This window comes from Megalops cyprinoides, chromosome 2 (assembly GCF_013368585.1).
Source record: "Megalops cyprinoides isolate fMegCyp1 chromosome 2, fMegCyp1.pri, whole genome shotgun sequence".
Taxonomy (NCBI): domain Eukaryota; kingdom Metazoa; phylum Chordata; class Actinopteri; order Elopiformes; family Megalopidae; genus Megalops; species Megalops cyprinoides.
Window position 1 is genome coordinate 24,314,626 of NC_050584.1, and position 17,918 is coordinate 24,332,543.

A 17,918-nucleotide genomic window follows, 5' to 3' on the forward strand; every position below is an offset into this window, starting at 1 on the left:
ACCACTTTCAGTGGTAAACTGATTTTGCTTGCTATTTGCTTTCTAGGTCATTTTCATTTGATGAAACCTCAGGTACATTATCTGACCTGCCAGTTTATTAATATAAAAAATAAGGCAGTGAACTTTGTAGAACAATACCGCTTAATTTCAATGCTGTACCAGTATATTAAATGCAAGTGTTATGGCAATAAGATGGAAACCGTACAGACATGAAAGGGTTCATGGTCAATTTCGGTTATATTATTTTATCCACCCGACTTCATGTGGCAATGTACGGCATGTGCGCATTTTCCACTCCGATATGCGCTGTGTCTTCTGCAGAATGCGCCCTTCGTGCAATTAGAGATTTCTCTGTCATGGCTAGTGGTATCGAGCGCGCATCGGTGGAAAAGCTTTTATGTTGACGATTTTCTTTAAGTATAATCTTAATATAAATGTAAGCAGTCAAGTGAAAGAGGGTGGTTATGCTGTTCGTATAGGGAACATTCATGCTTGTATAACTGTGCATACCTAACTGCTGAATAAGCCCAGAGTAGGCCTGCTACAGGTGTTTTGGGATCAGTATTTGGCAGAAATAAATTATGTAGGTATTTCTTGTAGTATGAAGACATATTTGTATAATTATAGTTGAATTTGAATACGGTCAATAAAGTGCTATGTAAACAGAATTTAATTTGCCCTCTGAAATTTGAACAGCCTGTGACAGCGTAGATGCTGAGGACGGACAATTATTAAAACACTTATTACTACACCTATAGAGATACACATTTTACGTAAAAACTTAAATAGGTTTAATCACCTTCAATCAGTCTCTGCAACATTCCTTAAATTTGTCTTAATGGATTTAATGCAGAAAATACATTTAATACTATAATTAGTTGAATAACTGATTTTCTCTCGGAATTGGCATCAGTAATAATACTACATTTTTAAAAATTTTAAACCAAAATTTAAAATGCATGTAATGTATTATCAATAAATGTAAATAATAATAATAATAATAATAATAATAATAATTTAATTAGGCCTACACACAAATGTTTATACACTCATTTGAACAGAATAATGGCATGCGACATGGTATATGTCCCTGCACTCACAAACAGCAACAACCAGGCTAATAAAACTCATTAGATTCTTTCCCAAGTAATAAACAAACGTCGTGTTAGTCCGAGATTGATGGCGCTCACAAGAGCGGGCCAGGTCAGGAAGGAATAAAATTCAATCAGAGCGCCGAATCATTTTTCATGAGACGGAAAAGGCCGAGACAAAGAAGCAGGTCAATGGGGAGGATGTTTGACTCTACAACACCATCCAGGATACTGCAAGAGAAGGCAGTCTGGGGCTGCAGTGCTCTTAAAAGATGCATTTTTAAAGCCGCACGACCACCCCCGCGAAGTCCTCCCCGCGGGATCAATGGAGAGTCAGACTCTTTAATTCAAACCATAAATACATTATTTCATTATTGAACGAGCGAGACAAGGAGAGCGAGTACACCTGTCGAATAACAACACGCTACGACCGCCAAGACATGGTTAAGGCCTATGGCGTTCTTTTGTAATTGCTAGGGTACTTTGTGTTGTGTTTCGTAATTATAATTGCTGGTGCATTTGTCCGGGATATTTGAGATCTATACCAGTGGGAATACTTTGTTCTAGAATGCAAACAAAACGATTTTCCATGGATAATATTGAATGTTTAATCAGATGGGTCGAAGTATGACGATATTTCACCTGTCTAGCTCAGAGGTACACAATCGCGTCAGAAATATGCTCTGTCCATATTCAATATCTGATATAACTTAATCTATTTTCCAATAAAGCTTACCTTTAACTAACCCGCGTTATCTGCGTTAACTAAACTTTTCACCGAGTATTGAGGAATTAAATCCTCGCATACTTAGGTTTTATTAAACGCGTTCAGTTTGGGACAGCAACTCTGTAATAGAGCCTATACAACACAAAGAACCTAGAAACACGAAGTGAACAAATTGTGCCAGACATCTCAAGGCACAGATGACTGCGCGTTCTTACAATATCATCTGATGAAATCAGTGCCGAGATAATTACCATGATAAATCATCATTTTATTTTCCACAGCTCTTCCTGTATAAACTATAATCGGATCCCTGCCTCCTCTGAACAGCAACGGCGGCAACAACAACAATAATAATAATAATAATAGTAATAATAATAATAATAGCGAAGTTGTCTAGGATGCCGTTGCCTTTTCCTATTTACAATACAGTGTTGTCGAGCGGCCTTGTCGGTAACAACACTCAATTTAGAGGACTAGATGATGAAAATAATCATGTTCACACTTGTATTGCAACTAATGCACAGAATTTGCTACAGAAAAAAAAAAACTTTCTTCGTGTATAACATTACACGAACTGTAGATTACATAATGACACACTGTAGTTTTAAAAACTTTTTTCTATGAACAGTATCTTTCTCTCTACACTACGCCAAAGTATGTTTTGGTCTATACGATTCGTAGAGTACACGCATTTGCACGCATGCAAACCTGGTGAAAACCTTATTGTAGAATATTTTGTTGGTTTCAGAGACGAATTCTTTCGACACACAGAGACCCGGGCGTTGACTGAAATGATATTCAAGGGTTAAGGGTTTAACTCCTATTCTGCCGCAGCTCCTCCAGCTGACGTTAAGCAGCGAGCGCTCTGGTCTGAAGATTGCGGAGGTTGCTCGACAGTTCCCCCCTGTATAAACAGCGTGCTCGAGTCAAGCTGGGTGGGCAAAAAACAGCCATTTCTCATGCGCACCTATGGATGTCCGATGTACAAATACACAAACACCAAGGACTTACCTGCAGCTTTGCACGTGCAGCACTGTTTCCTAAACCTGAAGGCAAAACCCTGGCTCACCGGGTTATTTTTTTACTCTCACTACAAAATGGTTATGCAACATCCAAGAAAAAAAAACAAAAACAAAACAATAATAACAAATACCGCAATTCCTCATGGAAATTCATTAATATTACAAGCACGTGCATTCTTTCTCAGACTTTGGTTTGTGCTTAGGTTTGAAGAGTAAAACAAACCAAATTTCATCATAATTCAATATTAATTGGACTTTTCAAAATTTCCCAATATCATTCACATTATATTTCGTATCAGGCCTAAACTAAAACTATGTATTTGTCTTGCAGCATGGTCCACAGTCCTCCTCACAGACCTACTGAACTGGTAGTAATTATTGCAAGCATATATAATTACGTCATTTGCCTTTTATATAGAATGACATTATTTTGCCTTAAATTACATTTTGGTATTCAACATGATCATTTACAACATGGATGCAAATTCTTTCTTGTTTATTCCGTTTTAAGCGTTATCGTATGCTGATTATTTTATTGTCCGTTTTTGCAAGTTAAATAGACATCAGAATTGATGGATTGTTGTCTGACGGCTCCAATGAGGAAATAAAATATGGAACTACGTAGGCCTGATTCGTTTCAGTCTTAATTAATGCAGCAATAATCAAATAAACACTCAATCTCAGACGGTCGGGGCCTTCTTAAGTGGATGGGGAAAAAAGTTAAAAGGTCAGAGTTTATCAAATCAATTTGTCAATCAACAGCAGTTACGCTGCGTTGATTACAAAAGTCCATATATGAGCTATGCAGTCGAACATAAAGCGTGCACCAAATGGGTTGTTCAGTTTAACAGCGTTGAAGTGTCGGTCCGGGGGAGGAAAGGTGGGTTCGACCGCCCAAGCACGGTGGGCATTTAAACAGTCTTTTCCACCTACGTTGCAGAAGTTCGGTGGTCTCTACCCTTTTAGTTAAGGCTGAACCCGCCAAGACCTATTTGTGAAAAAGAGAATATCGTCTATGACTGTCAAGCAGGGGAAAAAAGCGAGCACAAGCTTATGAATTTCCTAAAGCACGCACTGTGAATGCCACAATGCATTGCCAACTATGTATGTCTATATCTAATTAATTATTTCGCCAGGAAGAGTTTCATTACATTTTGAGGACAGAGCAATGAGAACAAGGTTTTTCCAAATCTGAACCATTATATTAACGAGCTGGGTAGAGGGAACATGAGGCCAAACGGTGTTTATTTCGCTACCAGTCCTGCGCGGGGAAACCAAAAGCCTAGAAAAGGCCCGAATATCCCGCCATGTTCAAAATCCAGGCTCCTAACACCCTCCACCAACGCCTCAAACAGGAGGTAAGATAATTTGGTGTGGAGAGGATGATCTCTGTATGTTCACTTCAAATAATCGCCGTATTCATGTTTTTTTCCTTTGACGTTTTATGAACAACCACACCTGCGAAACATTGCTTTCCGTTTCAAGTTAAGTGTAATTCCTCCTCTATTTACATACATTTCGACAATAATTATGGGTGCTCAGACGGCGAACCACTGTAATCATTTTAGTTTCAACGACTTTATTGAAAAATATTCCAAGTTATGTTGTCAATTGCGGTAGGTACATGGCAAACATAAAACGTTGTAGCGTCCCGTCTGACTTGAAAACGAGCTCTCGAATAATATGCACCAGATCCACTCCTCAAACAGCACTCAGGGGCGCGCACGCAAAAATGCACAACACAAACAGTCATCCTGATACACAAATGTCTAAGATATTACACGGGCAAATGGAGCAGGGTGAGGAACATAGCTTCGGTAAGTTGAGTTTCAGTGTTGGTGTTAATAGAAAGCCTTTGGCGCTTGTAGCGAACATGGAAATGCCGAACACTGAGATACGTCGTGTGGGGTTCGCGGAAGGCCTCACTCCATGAAGTGAGTCTTGTTTTGTGCACGATGAAAGTAGAATATATTCGATTAATTAACTAGCTTCATTCTACTCCGTGCGCTATTCGCGGTTCATCTAATCACAATCTCCATTTCCATTGACGGGACACGGCGATAACAATTTAAATTTCCTCTTACACTCCTTGGACTGTTTATTTATCTAAACAGTCGGAATGTCCGTAATGCAAACTTGTTATGGGGTTCAGCTGAATTATTTATTAGGAATGTTCCCGGGTAGTTTTATTTTTCACTCCCTCTTTCCGTTCTATATCTTAAAGATTCAAAAAAATTCATAGTCGGGTGCTCAGGATTAAATATGATACTATCTGTTCAGTTTACTGCATACATCACAAAGAAGCGAGGTGACTCGGTAGGCTGGGTATTTCTTTATGGATCACTTTTATTTTAATTTTTTGACCGGATTGCCAGTTCGACTGTGAAAATTTTTTACTCAAAGAACGAAATATAAGCAGTCTATAAGAAAATCGATTTGAATGTAATGATCACAATAATAACAACAAATAAATAAAACATTTGTTTTGATTACATTTTTATTCAATTTGATTAATTTAAGAGGTCACACTGTTTGAATCAAAGAATTCTGAAGTATTCAACTGCCTTTTTAGACTTCGAGCAGATAATGCACACACATTTTAAAGTTTAAAATTCCAAGAGATGAATAACGACCAGTCTTCATTGAGGTTCATTACAGCTGCAAAAATCCATACCCATATAGATTGAGACGATACAATAACTCGCAATCATACCTAACATTTATTTATCAAACATGCGCTTGTGTAGATGAAACATGTCGGGAATTATATCCAAACCGCTTATTGTTTTTTGTTTTTTTTTTTAGAAAGTGATACGTTTAGACCATTGACATGCATCGGTTTGTCACCCTTTTAAAAGCCTGAACCTGTGGTGTGTCGAGAATCATTTCGGAAATGTTATTTTCATTGGTGATTATTATTTTATATCGCGTAAATACTAACGTTAATCAGTTAACAGTGAGTATAACATTAGGTTTTCGGATACAAAAACGAAGAGAAAAAAACTATTCGTGAACTTCAAAAACCATCGATTAGGTGCTTGTAATTCTGAATTTAGACATTTTAATATACCGAATAGTGCCGTTTTATTTTAGCACTGCCTCGGTGCAAATTCCTTAGAAAATGTTGCATGAAACTTACAAAGCGCACCTTTTCGATTAAGGCTCGCTTGGGTGTTTTCAGTTTTTCGTCCTGAAAGCGGAGTATTAAAAAGACAAACTGCGTAGTTGGTGGCAATATGGAGCGTGCACCTGTATAGCGCGGAGACCAACACAGTGGAAACTGCTATGTTTTTGCTCACAGTCAGTTCCAGGGCCAACCTCAAAGCGCCATCTGTTTCCAATTAGAGTCCACATAGACGCGGGCTGTGTCTGACGGTCAAACTGCGAGCTTAATGCTCTAGGTGTTGTCTTCAAGAAAAACGCTAACCCACCCTGTTCCCTCTTCGTAAACCTACTCCGAAACCCGCAATTTTCCATTTAAGTTGAATGTCAAACGGCTTTTCCATAGAGAAACGATTTCCCCGGTGTTTCTCATTAAATTGACGGAATACGAAAGCTTCCAAGTCCGTTTTTCCAAGCTAATTTCAATCATTCTCATCAACTTGTCTTTTCATTCATTTAGATTACAAAATTATCATTTTATTAAACAGTACAGGCCAATGTAGTATTTTGAGACCGAAACACACTGGCTTCAAATCAAGAAAATATGATTTATTTTCTAAAACAAGAAAACGCTTATATTTACTCCACTTATAGCCATTCTCTGAAATGTTTAATTGCAGGCACATAATGTGTGCACCCACAGGTACACATGACTTCTTGCTGTCGTCTTTGAAAAACATTCATAAAAAGGCTCAATGCACAGGTTTCATATTCCAGCAGAAGGCTACGACAAACGCCATTAAAACGAGCAAGTTTTACGAGCACAGACTCCCTTCTTAAAACTCGAGGTGGGTTGGAGCATTTCAAATTAAACATATCCAAGCGGGATCCAGCACTTTTTTGGACACACATTTCCTACGGAATAAAGGGCCAGTGTGATCGCGGTGACTGGGCAGACCGAGGGGAAACGGCAGAGCTCGGCGACCTTTGGATAACCTGGGAACGCTGGCACGGGACTCTGAAACAACACTGACTCGCCTTGAAGTTCTCCCTTAAAACTACCTTTTATAACTTTCACTCAAATGGCAGAGGGTCTAATTATAGAAACTTTTGCACACCGTTGGTCCCCGTGAATGTCTCGATTCTGCCGGGTTTGACACAGGAGAAATAGGGGCTTTTATTGTCATTCGCTTCCAGATTACCGCACCGAATTGGAACGTTTCAACAAGCCCCTTGACGGACGTTTAAAAAAATGTACTCAGGCTTGTAGAAAACGGTCTTTCTTTCTTTCTTTTTTTTTTACATCTGCATATCATCAAAACATCGATGCCAGCATTTTTGTCTTAAATTAAAACTTAAAAGTAAAGTAAAATGTTTATAATTTTTAATTTCGAGGCGAGGGCAAATAACTGAATTACACAGTACAAATGAACACACCAGACTAATCCTGCGACAAAGTATGCACAAGCAATTCAGTGACACGCAAGCGAGTTTTGTTTTGCAAATCCAAAGCTTTAATATAGATATGTATATATAAAACTCTCCCTTTAACTTTATATTAATTCCTACGGAAATTAAAGAAACAATTTCACAGGCGTACATCAAAATAGAAAATATGGTCGTATTTTGGAATGCTGAGTGAAACTGAATTTAATTCACTGAAAGTGTAAATCGGCACATAGGTGTGGATTTCACAATTGTCCCGTCAAACATAAGAATGATCCACTGATTTAGTAACTATCCTAATCTTCATGATTAACAGGACAAAATGTGAAGTCCTTTAAAGTTCCTAAACCTATAGTCAAGCCAACGTTATATAAAAAAAGGAAAATGAAAATAAACTTTTGAAGAAGAAGAAGAAAAAAACAAAAACAAAAACAAAGACAAAAAAGGCATCATATGACCCTAACCCACAAAGCTCAGAAGACAGACATGTTTTAATTCGTACAATGGTGTGACATAAGAGGGTGACAGTGATTCCTTCACAGCCTTTCTGTGGCTGGACATCCTGAGAGAGCGAGACAGAGAGAGTGCTCAGCGGGTGACACTCCTTCATTAGTGCTGGTGTGGGGCCTCAAGCATTGGGGTTGTTCCTCATGAGTTCAATGTCAGCATCCACCATCTCCTTCACCAGTTCCTGAGGAACATATATATATACACATATTTTTTTAAAAAAAATCTGCATTTGTGCATACAGGAGCAGTTCCACTTTAACCATCAGTACACATTAACAACCAAGCAACCAAGGGTGTGATGTGCACAGCCAATGACATTGAGTTACTCATGTGATGTCATGCAGATTACTATAAATAGCCTGAAGCACCAATGGAATGGAGCTGGTTAATTAGGAAGGACGTGACCCGTATCGTCCATAAATAAAGTGATAACAAATCACACAGAACCCCCCAACCCCCCCATTCCAGAAGAGATCCACAGCTTTCGTACCCAATGTCAGAAGGGAGAATCTGCTCATTTAATAGCATCAAAGTAAAACAATAAAAGATACAGAGAGCACAATGTGGAAAGAGCGCAGATGTCATCATCACATGTTTCATGAGAAAGCATTCAACTTTCACCACTGTATGCACTTGCTGTATGTGTGTGTATGTATGTATATATATATATATATATATATATATATATATATATATATATATATATATATATAGTGTGTGTGTAAGAAAATGTAGTTTCAACTAATAATAATAACAATTAGTTTCACTAATAATTCATATTAGTGTCAATGTCAAAAAATGACATACACAGAGGTGTGCTAGACTTGCACTTTCAGAAAGAACGTCACCACGGTGCGGGGGTGATGCAGTCAAAGCGCTGCAGAAAGCAGGCAGCCCTTAAATATCTACCAAAAAATGCAAGTGGGCACCAACGTTGTAATAACAGGACAACATTTTCTTTAAGTCAACCTGAGCTGAATTATTAAAAAAAGGTTGATTAAAAAAAAGCAACAAAGGAAGTGAAATTATAATTCAGCTTAGAACCGCAATTTGAGGCCGAAGTGCTTGGAAGTCTGACTGAACCGCCCCCCACCCCGTAGAGGTGACTGTACCCCTTTCCCCCGACCCGGCTGCATGACCCGCACACAGTGCTCCGCCTCCTCCATCCGGGCTGTCCGCCCGGCAGTCAGGCCTTCTCACACCGCTGCTCTGTTGTCATGTTTGCGGTGGCGCTAGGCAACCAACAGAGATACATGTGAAGTGTGTAAAGCCATAGTCGAGCGGGCACTGGCTGTTCCGCATGCGCCCAGGATTGGCTGAGAGGGGTCTCTGGTCGTCTGCGAGATGGACCACGGTGACTTTAGGTGTGAGCGAATGTGTGCGTGCGAATGTATGTGTGTGTGTGTGTGTGTGTGTGTGTATAGTGTTCTCTTTTTTTTGTCAAAAGGGAGTAATCTCTGATTTTTCCAGCCAGGTGAACACAGATCAGAATCTGTTTCAACTCGTCAACCTGTTGAATATCTCTCTCCACTCACCGTGGTATCAAGTATTAAAAAAATCACTGTATTGAGTCTCTTTATGCAGGTAAAAGGGAGAGATCTATTGCTGAAAACCTTCTTAAGGTGCATGCTGTGCTCTTTCTTGAGGACAGACAAATAGCTGTTGCAGAATTTTTCATTTTATATATTTTTTTCCAAATATAACTATTCACTTCTGTGTTTCATACTGTACTTGTCAAAGCAGCAGGATTCTTCATCAAGGTAAGATAATTCCATATCTAACTTCCAAGCATTCAGCCTTTAGATAGTTTAATACTGAAAATGTGTTTTTTCACTAAAGAGATGGTGGGGGGGGGGGGCTCTGTTGTCTAGGGCTGGCACTGCTAACACCTCTGGCACCTCGTGGCTTCAGGCGGGGATCAGAGCCGGAGGCACAGCAGCACCGCGAGAGGACTAGCGGCCTAGGAGAACCCAGCCAGGACAGGAGGCACTCACCTCGAACGTCACCCTGGGCTTCCAGCCCAGCTTGCGCTCAGCCTTGCTGCTGTCGCCCTGCAGGTAATCCTGTGGAGAAGAGGGGGGGGAACGAGAGAGAGAGAGAGAGAGAGAGATATGTGAGAGAGGCTCAGTCCAGGTCCCGCTGTTCGGCTCATCTCACACATTGCGTATGCTAACGCTAACGCACATTCACAGGGCTTGTGCGGTTCACACACCGTGCGCGCTAATGTGCGTTAACCTAACTGTGCTTATACAGTTTTGTACAGTTTCGTGAGAGCAGGCAAGTCATGTTTCAAAACAAAACACCACCTTACGTACACTTTAATTCTGTGTAAGCGTATATACCAAGTGACTGCCCATTCTGCTTCACGTACACATTATTACATATCACACACAGTATATGGTGCAAGGGAGTTGAAAAAAGTAAAGAAACAATAATTTTTTTCCCCAAATAAATTGTCACAGTAAAAAAATGCTCTTTGGGTATTTATCCATATAAATGCTAATTCTAGTAACATACTGTATATGCATTATACTAATAAATGTATACATTCTAAGAATAAACAATATACATATTTATATATATATATATATATAAATATATGTAATATATATATATACATAATTCATTTATTCCATAAAAACATATTTTCATTTGTTATGTGAGCATATGTGTACAAACACGCGCACACACACACACACACACACACACACACACACACACACACACACACACACACACACACACACACACACACACACACACACACACACACTATTCACCCAGTCCGGGCCTGCAGTAAGAATGATAGCTTAGCTGCAGCGGGGGGAAAGGACGGCACAGCTAGCCGGTTCCTGATGCCCCCCCGAGGGTGTGAGAAACGTACCGGGTGTCCTGACTCACACTGAGTCCCAGTGCTATCATAACAGACTCATTTTGGGGGGGGGGGGGCAGGGAGGGGAAGGTTAGAGAGCCTCGCTAGTCATCAATCCCACAGCTCCCCCCAGAACACCCCGCCAGGGCCGAAATATGATGAATTGTGGGGCTCTTGCGTTGCAAACCCCTCCTCTTTTTTCCTGTTGTGTTCCGGGATCCGCCGAGACCTCACTGCGGACCACCAAAGCGCGCTGCTCTCCTAGCGGGCCTCCCGCACTCCACGGGCTCGGCCAGCTCGTGAGGCTCCTTTCACCGAAACCCAGAATGGCCGGCGGCAACGCGGTGTGGCGGTGTGCAGGTGTGCCGAAAACGCACCGGTGACTGCCCGTGGTACGAGACTCCACACACAGAGAGGAGAGCGCAATCTCGTTATCAAGTAACGTACACATGTAATATACAACTTAAAAACTTTGTAATTCAATATCGTGAATGTACAGAAAGTTAGAAGGCCAAGTAGAAGCTCACATTCAGTTGTATCTTACATCTAGAACGTCAGGCCGGGCAAGTTGCATCGGAGCGGGCTGAGATTTTGCAGAGATACCGAAGCTCACTTCCCCCCCTCGGCTGTGGAAGGGCTTTGAGATGTTTTCTCTCAGTTTACTGTACTATCAGGAACACTAACAATGCTGTTTTCACAGTCTGCAGCCACCACAGAGTGAGGATCCGTATCTGGCAGCTCCGCAGCTCTGGGCCCATCGTGAGCCCACTGTCCCCCCCCAGTTTTCGACAGCTACAACTGGACAAGGGGGGAGGGCGCGTTTCATTACGTGTTCTTTTTTTTTGTTCCAAGAGCATAAATGAAGTTATTTTTAAAACTAATTACAGTAATGAAAATAATACATCACAGCAGTGTGCATAAGTATCATAATTAGGCCGGTTATTAATGAGCGACTGTATATTACATGTAATTATGTATTTTAGGAGAGGTTTTGAAATTGAAGTAAATTCATTTCAGCTGTTTTTGTCACGATTGCCGCTGAATGTTTTCCACAGCCTGTTGAATCAAAAAAATTCATAACCCCTTTTTTCAAAAAATGTATTTTTAAACAGACTTCTACAGAAAGGACTTAAAGAGGAGGCTGTAACAATGCACACATGTTGTACTACAATAACCAATCCCTAAAAACACGCAAGGCCGTAAACCTCTTAAAACCCACAACTGCAAATACTCACTCAATCCTTGGAGGATTCCCATCCTCCCTTGTAATCATTGTTATATATGTGGCTATTATACAGCTGTTATGGGATAACATGTTTGCATTAGAAAAAAAATCTTTATCCATTGATAAAGATGTATTTCTTGGTTTATAAGTGAATCTAATATATTGCAGAACAGTGGAAAAGAACACTTACATAAATATCACCATTTCAGATAATTATTTTTGAAGTTTTCCTTTCAGCTGAAAGTCACTTCGCTTGTTCTCAATGTGCTGCGTCACTGCTGATGAATCAAAGGCACAAATAAATTATTCTCAGATGAATAGCAGGGCACACCTCCAAAATGCTGTCCACATTACTGTGCAGCATTGTCGAGCGCAGTGGTGGTGTTTCACCAGAGGGGGCATTGTTAAGCACCATTTGATTTTGTCGGAAATCGCACAAGTCAGTAAAATTGACTTCCCATGAAAAGGTGTGACTGTGACATAAATTTTTGCAACAGTGTATCATCTGAAAGCACTGACCGTGACATGATCTGTTTTTATTTCGCAGCTATTCTTTTCTCCTCACCCATGTCTCGCCTTGCACGTGACACGCTTTGCAGCACGCTTCTGAGCGCTCTCAATCACGTCAGTATTGGAAGTTTGAGCCGATAACGTTCAACAGAAGTTAACGCGGGAGAAGCGGTGGAGAGCGCGGCGATTTTTAACAGAGTGCCACTCAGCCGCTCTGTAAAGCTCTCACGGCAGGTGCACTTTACGGAGGTGAACCCTGACCGCAGGTGGGCCGCTCGTGTCGAGGCACGCAGCATTAGTGGACAGCGGCCATGGCCTGCAGGCAGCGATCGGCACTGCTGAACATCCTGACAGCGACGGCCCCCGCGATTCCCGGAGGGCTTTTGTCCGAGCGACAGCCTTGCACTGGAGCATGCTCTGTGTTTCCACTTCAGATTACGATCGGGCCGTGCGGCCAGAATAGCAGGAAGCGGGGATGTGCCACTAGCGCCAGGTCCGCGGTAAACACACATATCCTTTCCGCAAAATTTCATCTGAACAAGGCTGGGGGGGGGGGGCAGCGGTGTGCAGATGTTCCATCTGTTTTAATGGACTCGGGGTGGGATTCTGGTTAAGGGGGCATGAGGGTGAAATGTGGGCACAGAAACTCTACCTGCCGAAAAGAGCAACAGACATAAACCGACAACTATTACTCTATAAGATTCAGTGAGAACACTCAAATGGTGCATGTTTAAAATAATTCAACATGAATTATGAACAGATGGGGGCAAAGCCTATTCATCATATGGATCCCATTTGCTCTCTAAGTGAGACCTGTGGAATCTCCTTTTTTATGGAAGTAGTCTGCACATATTAAAACTATGCAGTGGAGATTGCCACAAATATATATATATATACATATATAAAACTGGTAATAACACAATGAATCATAGATTATTTTTTATTGATGCAATCTTAAAATGTAGCTGAAATAGATTCACTTTGAAGCAAAAAAAGAAAGATACAAGGTTCAACCAGGGAACGCTCCCAGTTCATAAAATGAGCCGCCCTTTATGGCGAAAAAACAAGAGGGCCAACGGTGGCGGAAATAAGACATGTCACTGCTTAGATCGGCGCGGTGGATGGAATGAGAATCCGTGATTATTATAACCCATACCGCCATTGCTCACAGCATCCAGACAGAACGCTGATGGGAGGTTTTAACACCCGTCTACGCGTCTTCCTTTATGCTCGTGCCAGTTTCAGCTAATTTTCGTTAACAATGCCTTCCGTTTGTGTTCCGCGTTTGGCCCCGACGGGTGGGCGTTGACTGAATCGGTAGAAGCTTGAAATATTTATGCCTGTTCCGTGTTTGTTTTGCTGTCAGAATGTTTCAGTCTGAAGAAAGCTCCTTGTGCCGGCCAGAAAACTGCAAAAAAAAAAAGGTGAGCAATAAATTACCACGGACGCTGGAGGCACTCACCAGTAACACACCTGGTAATATATCATTACCCACTTGAGAAGATGTGAAACACAGTGCAAACGTCTCCCGATTTACACACCGCGAGTGGAATGACTCGGGCTCCGTTCTGTTTAATAGCTATAATCAGAGAGGTAAGCAGAGACACTGCAGGTCATTAGGCTGTGATGGCGCTAATGACAAGCCTTGAACCCCGCGGTACACCTTGAGTAGAGGGGAAAAAAAAAAATGGCATTTGACGCAAAGGAATTCTCACGTTTCCCCACACGGATACTCCATGCGTCTCTGAGAGGCTTGGGAGATGCCTGTTTTCAATAGTGCGCAACCCAGCTGTGCTACTTTTGAGAATGACTTTAAAAGGGTCTTGCTAAGAGTAAGAGGGGAAAAAAGTGCACAGTATGTTGGGAAGTTGAAGGAAAAAAAAAACATGGACACCGAACCTCTGATGACAAAAAGAAACCACAAAAACACCTCTTTCACCCACTTCCCTTATTGCACAAATGCTTTGAGAGGTTTTGTCCACAGTTCTGTTCCGCCACAGCTCAATCTAAAGTGGAAGACAACCAACAACAATTTTAAAAAAATGTAGAAGCTGAAAGAAAAAAAAAACTCGCAAAAGACGCAAAAGAGGCGTCACCGCTCCCTAGACTCTCCTTGAGAAATCTTGTGCCTCTTGTGAACAGCATTTCGGAACTACAATACTTTGTTAAGCTCCTCTGATGTCACCCACACACATCCAGCCCTGGTCATTATTTTCCTGTGAATGGCCTGAAAGTTTTGGATGGGACCAGTCGCTGGGAGGAAGAACAACATCCACACAAATCTCAGAAGGAGTATTACACACACAACAGGCTCTATTGTGGTTTAAAAGGCCCATTAACAGTGTTTCTGGAATCTCTATATCCCAGAAATCAAAGGCATTAAAAGACATCAGAAATACTCGAGAGGAGGACCTCGGCTGTGGAGTGGCCGGACTTGCGCAGGGCTGGCCTGTCCTTGTGAAAGGGCCCAGATGCCCCCGCCACTGCGGCCCCGCTGAGAAGATATTCAGGGGCTTTAAAAAGCAGCCCTACTGAGTTTGGGACACGGATGCTAACAGAGGTTCGTGTTTTTTCCCAGCAGCGGTGACCTCACAGTCCAGATGGGTGGTCATCATCAGCCGGGGACGTTGTGGGCGAAGGCTTTCAGAGCATTTGTACGCTGAATGATTTGCCGATTTGGGGGGAGCTGGGGGTGGGTGTACTGACATGTTTGAATGATTTATTAGCCCCAGCACACACACCCACACAGTATATGTGTGTGTGTGTGTGTGTGTGTGTGTGTGTGTGTGTGTGTGTTCATGTCCTGTGTGTGCAAAACAAAACACGTGCACACACAGGACATACACACAGACATGTAAAATGGGTTTATACTCAATACAAAAATATGGGTTTTACAACCCTACGTAGCATATATGTATAAACTCACTAAACACAGAAGAGGACACTGCCAAAAAACAAGATGATACTGGAAGTGTTCACCAAACTGGAAAAAAAAGCTGCAGTGTAGCTTTAAAAATAAATCTCCGAAATCTGGCTTCCAAGTGTCCTGGGCCCTACTGCCTGCAGCCAGCCCCCCGATCCTCCTCCACCTGATCCCAGAGCACTTAGCAGAGCTTCCCCCAGGTGTGGCGGCAGCTGGAGGCGGAGGTGACAACCCTCCGTTCCGAAGAAGCTCCCTCCTTTCATTCTTTCAGCAGCGGGAATTTAAGTAAAGAACAGGTGTTTTTTCTTTTATTTTATTATTTACCCCAAGCGATCAAATTGTTACAAAGACACAGTGCCAAGAAGGAAAGGGGGGGGGGGGGGCGGGGGGGGAAGCAGGGCTGTGGGCTTTTAACCGAACTCTGAAAGACGCCGCTGCATTAGCTACGCCCGTAGCCGAGGTCAAAAGTCTGCGAGTGAAAGATGGACTGTTACAAAGGCGGAGTAGCCCGGCTTTCTGAGTTATGTCTCTGGTTTCCTCTCCACCCGGCTCGCAAGCCCTGCCAGCGCACAATGTGTGAATTGACCTCTAAAAGGGTGGCCGTGTCACACATAACAAAATATTATTGTTATGTTCTCTGTCAGGGCTTTATTAGCAGATAAAGGGTCCATTACAGCGACTATGTGACCGACCTTCCTCGGGAGCCGTGAGCTCAAAAACCAAGCCCCGTTTTTAATGCTTTTGTTTTTTTTTTTTTTTCAACCGCATTAAGAACAAGAAACAAAAAACTCTGTCTCACGGACGACCGGAGGAAAAAATGTGAAAGGTTAGCATGTAAATATTTCATTTCCTGAGCTCCTTGTCTGGACTTTTCCAGCGTGTCACTCACTACCAGCTCCTCCCCACTCCGGCTTCATGACTGTTTACAATTAAATATCCCTTTATTATATTAACGCCGTATTGAGGCGGCGCTTGGCTCCCAAATCACTTAAACCCCATATGAACACTCCACCGGTGGCAGCCCCGGCAAAAGGCACAAGCCTGGCTTGAGATACCATTAAGTCACTCCTTGTATTCTTCTCTAAACTTCTCACAGGATATTTGTATATGTGAAGTACTTACTGTCAAGATAACAGAGGAGAGAGGGCAAGATAAATGACGTATACGTATATATGGACATGATTTATTTCGCCCGCAATGGAAGCGACGGAAGCAGACGGAAACCTGCCTCCGTGTCTTCCTGTAATCTCTTTAAAAGAATCTGGCTATTTGGATATTTTTAGGGGGAGAGAGGGTTTTTTGTTTTGTTTGCTCTGAGCTCTCTCTCTCTCCGAGTGAAAGAATACACGCCAAGGCAACAGATTGGGCCAGTTTCTAAAAAAAGGATGCCCGAACAGCTTGGTATTGCCCAGAAACACGTCAAAACCCTCTAGAACACAGAGCGCAGTTGTTTTGACTTCGCTGTCGTATATTTTTAATTTACTGTCATTTTCGGAGCACTCAGTCAATCTTTCATTGCTGCTCAAACCACACAATATTCATATTTGGACTCCAGCAGTGGCTCCAAATGGGGGAATTTTTTCTACACACTGTGACCTCTCTGTTGCTTGTGGTCTATTCTTTTTTTCTTGCTAGACGGAAAACATATAATAATGCGACGAGTCAGCAATAATAACTGCAGCCATAACCAGAAATCAGGTAACACAAGTCAAGAACTAGAGGGAAGTGGGGGTGGGGGGTTCTGTTGCAGTCTGCTGAAGATTCTTTTTTTAAAACATCTCAACATGAATTGAAATTAAACTCTTCACATGTTAAAAAAAAGGCAAAATGAAGGTAAGGTGACGCGATTTTAATAACAGTGCTTAACTGGTGCTCATAGCCTCATTTGAAATCTTGAATATCCTTGAATATCCTACTCAGGATGTAATACTACTCTCTCTCTATTTTTCAGCTACAGAACAGAAAAACTAAAACATCAAAAAGGATAGAGAGAGAAAAAAAAGTAATTTTGTCTTATCTTAATTGACATACAATTATCTTACACATTGGGATTCGAAAGTGCGGGTTTGCATCTAACTGTAAAGCGCTCCGAGCACTGATATGGCCCAAACATTTCTATAATCTCTAACCGCCTCTAAATACGTCAGATTCTGGTGATTAACGATGACATAATGTTCTATTTACTTTAAACCCATAACTAGGGATAGACGTTGCTCACAGGCTTTCCTCTGGAAAGTGTTTGGTTCTCAGCTTTAAACACTTACGAGGAACTGGGCTGGACTTTTATAGACATCAATGAAAAAAAATATCAAAAACCAAACAGCTCAAAAATTTTAGCCAGTGGCCAAGGTAAAAGACTGCACATGCCTGGACCCTGGCAAATGTCTGTATAATTATACTGTGGTGTGGCATTCAAAACACTAGCGAGCATTCCTGATTGTAGCAAGGAAAAATACTACTTCTACAACTACCAATAATGATAACATGAACA

General features: G+C 41.7%; 1 protein-coding gene across 2 annotated transcripts in view; it reads right to left on the reverse strand.

The window, feature by feature from the left end:
- Window positions 1–7,318: 7,318 nt before the first annotated feature.
- gmds (GDP-mannose 4,6-dehydratase) overlaps window positions 7,319–17,918 on the reverse strand; it is a 263,585-nt gene continuing 252,985 nt past the window's right edge. For both annotated transcript variants that reach the window (XM_036522630.1, XM_036522629.1), the window contains 2 exons: window positions 9,892–9,960; window positions 7,319–8,079 (listed from right to left, as the gene is read on the reverse strand). In XM_036522630.1, coding sequence (XP_036378523.1) covers window positions 8,017–8,079; window positions 9,892–9,960 — 132 coding nt within the window. In that variant the 3' untranslated portion in view covers window positions 7,319–8,016. The remainder of the gene's footprint in view (window positions 8,080–9,891; window positions 9,961–17,918) is intronic.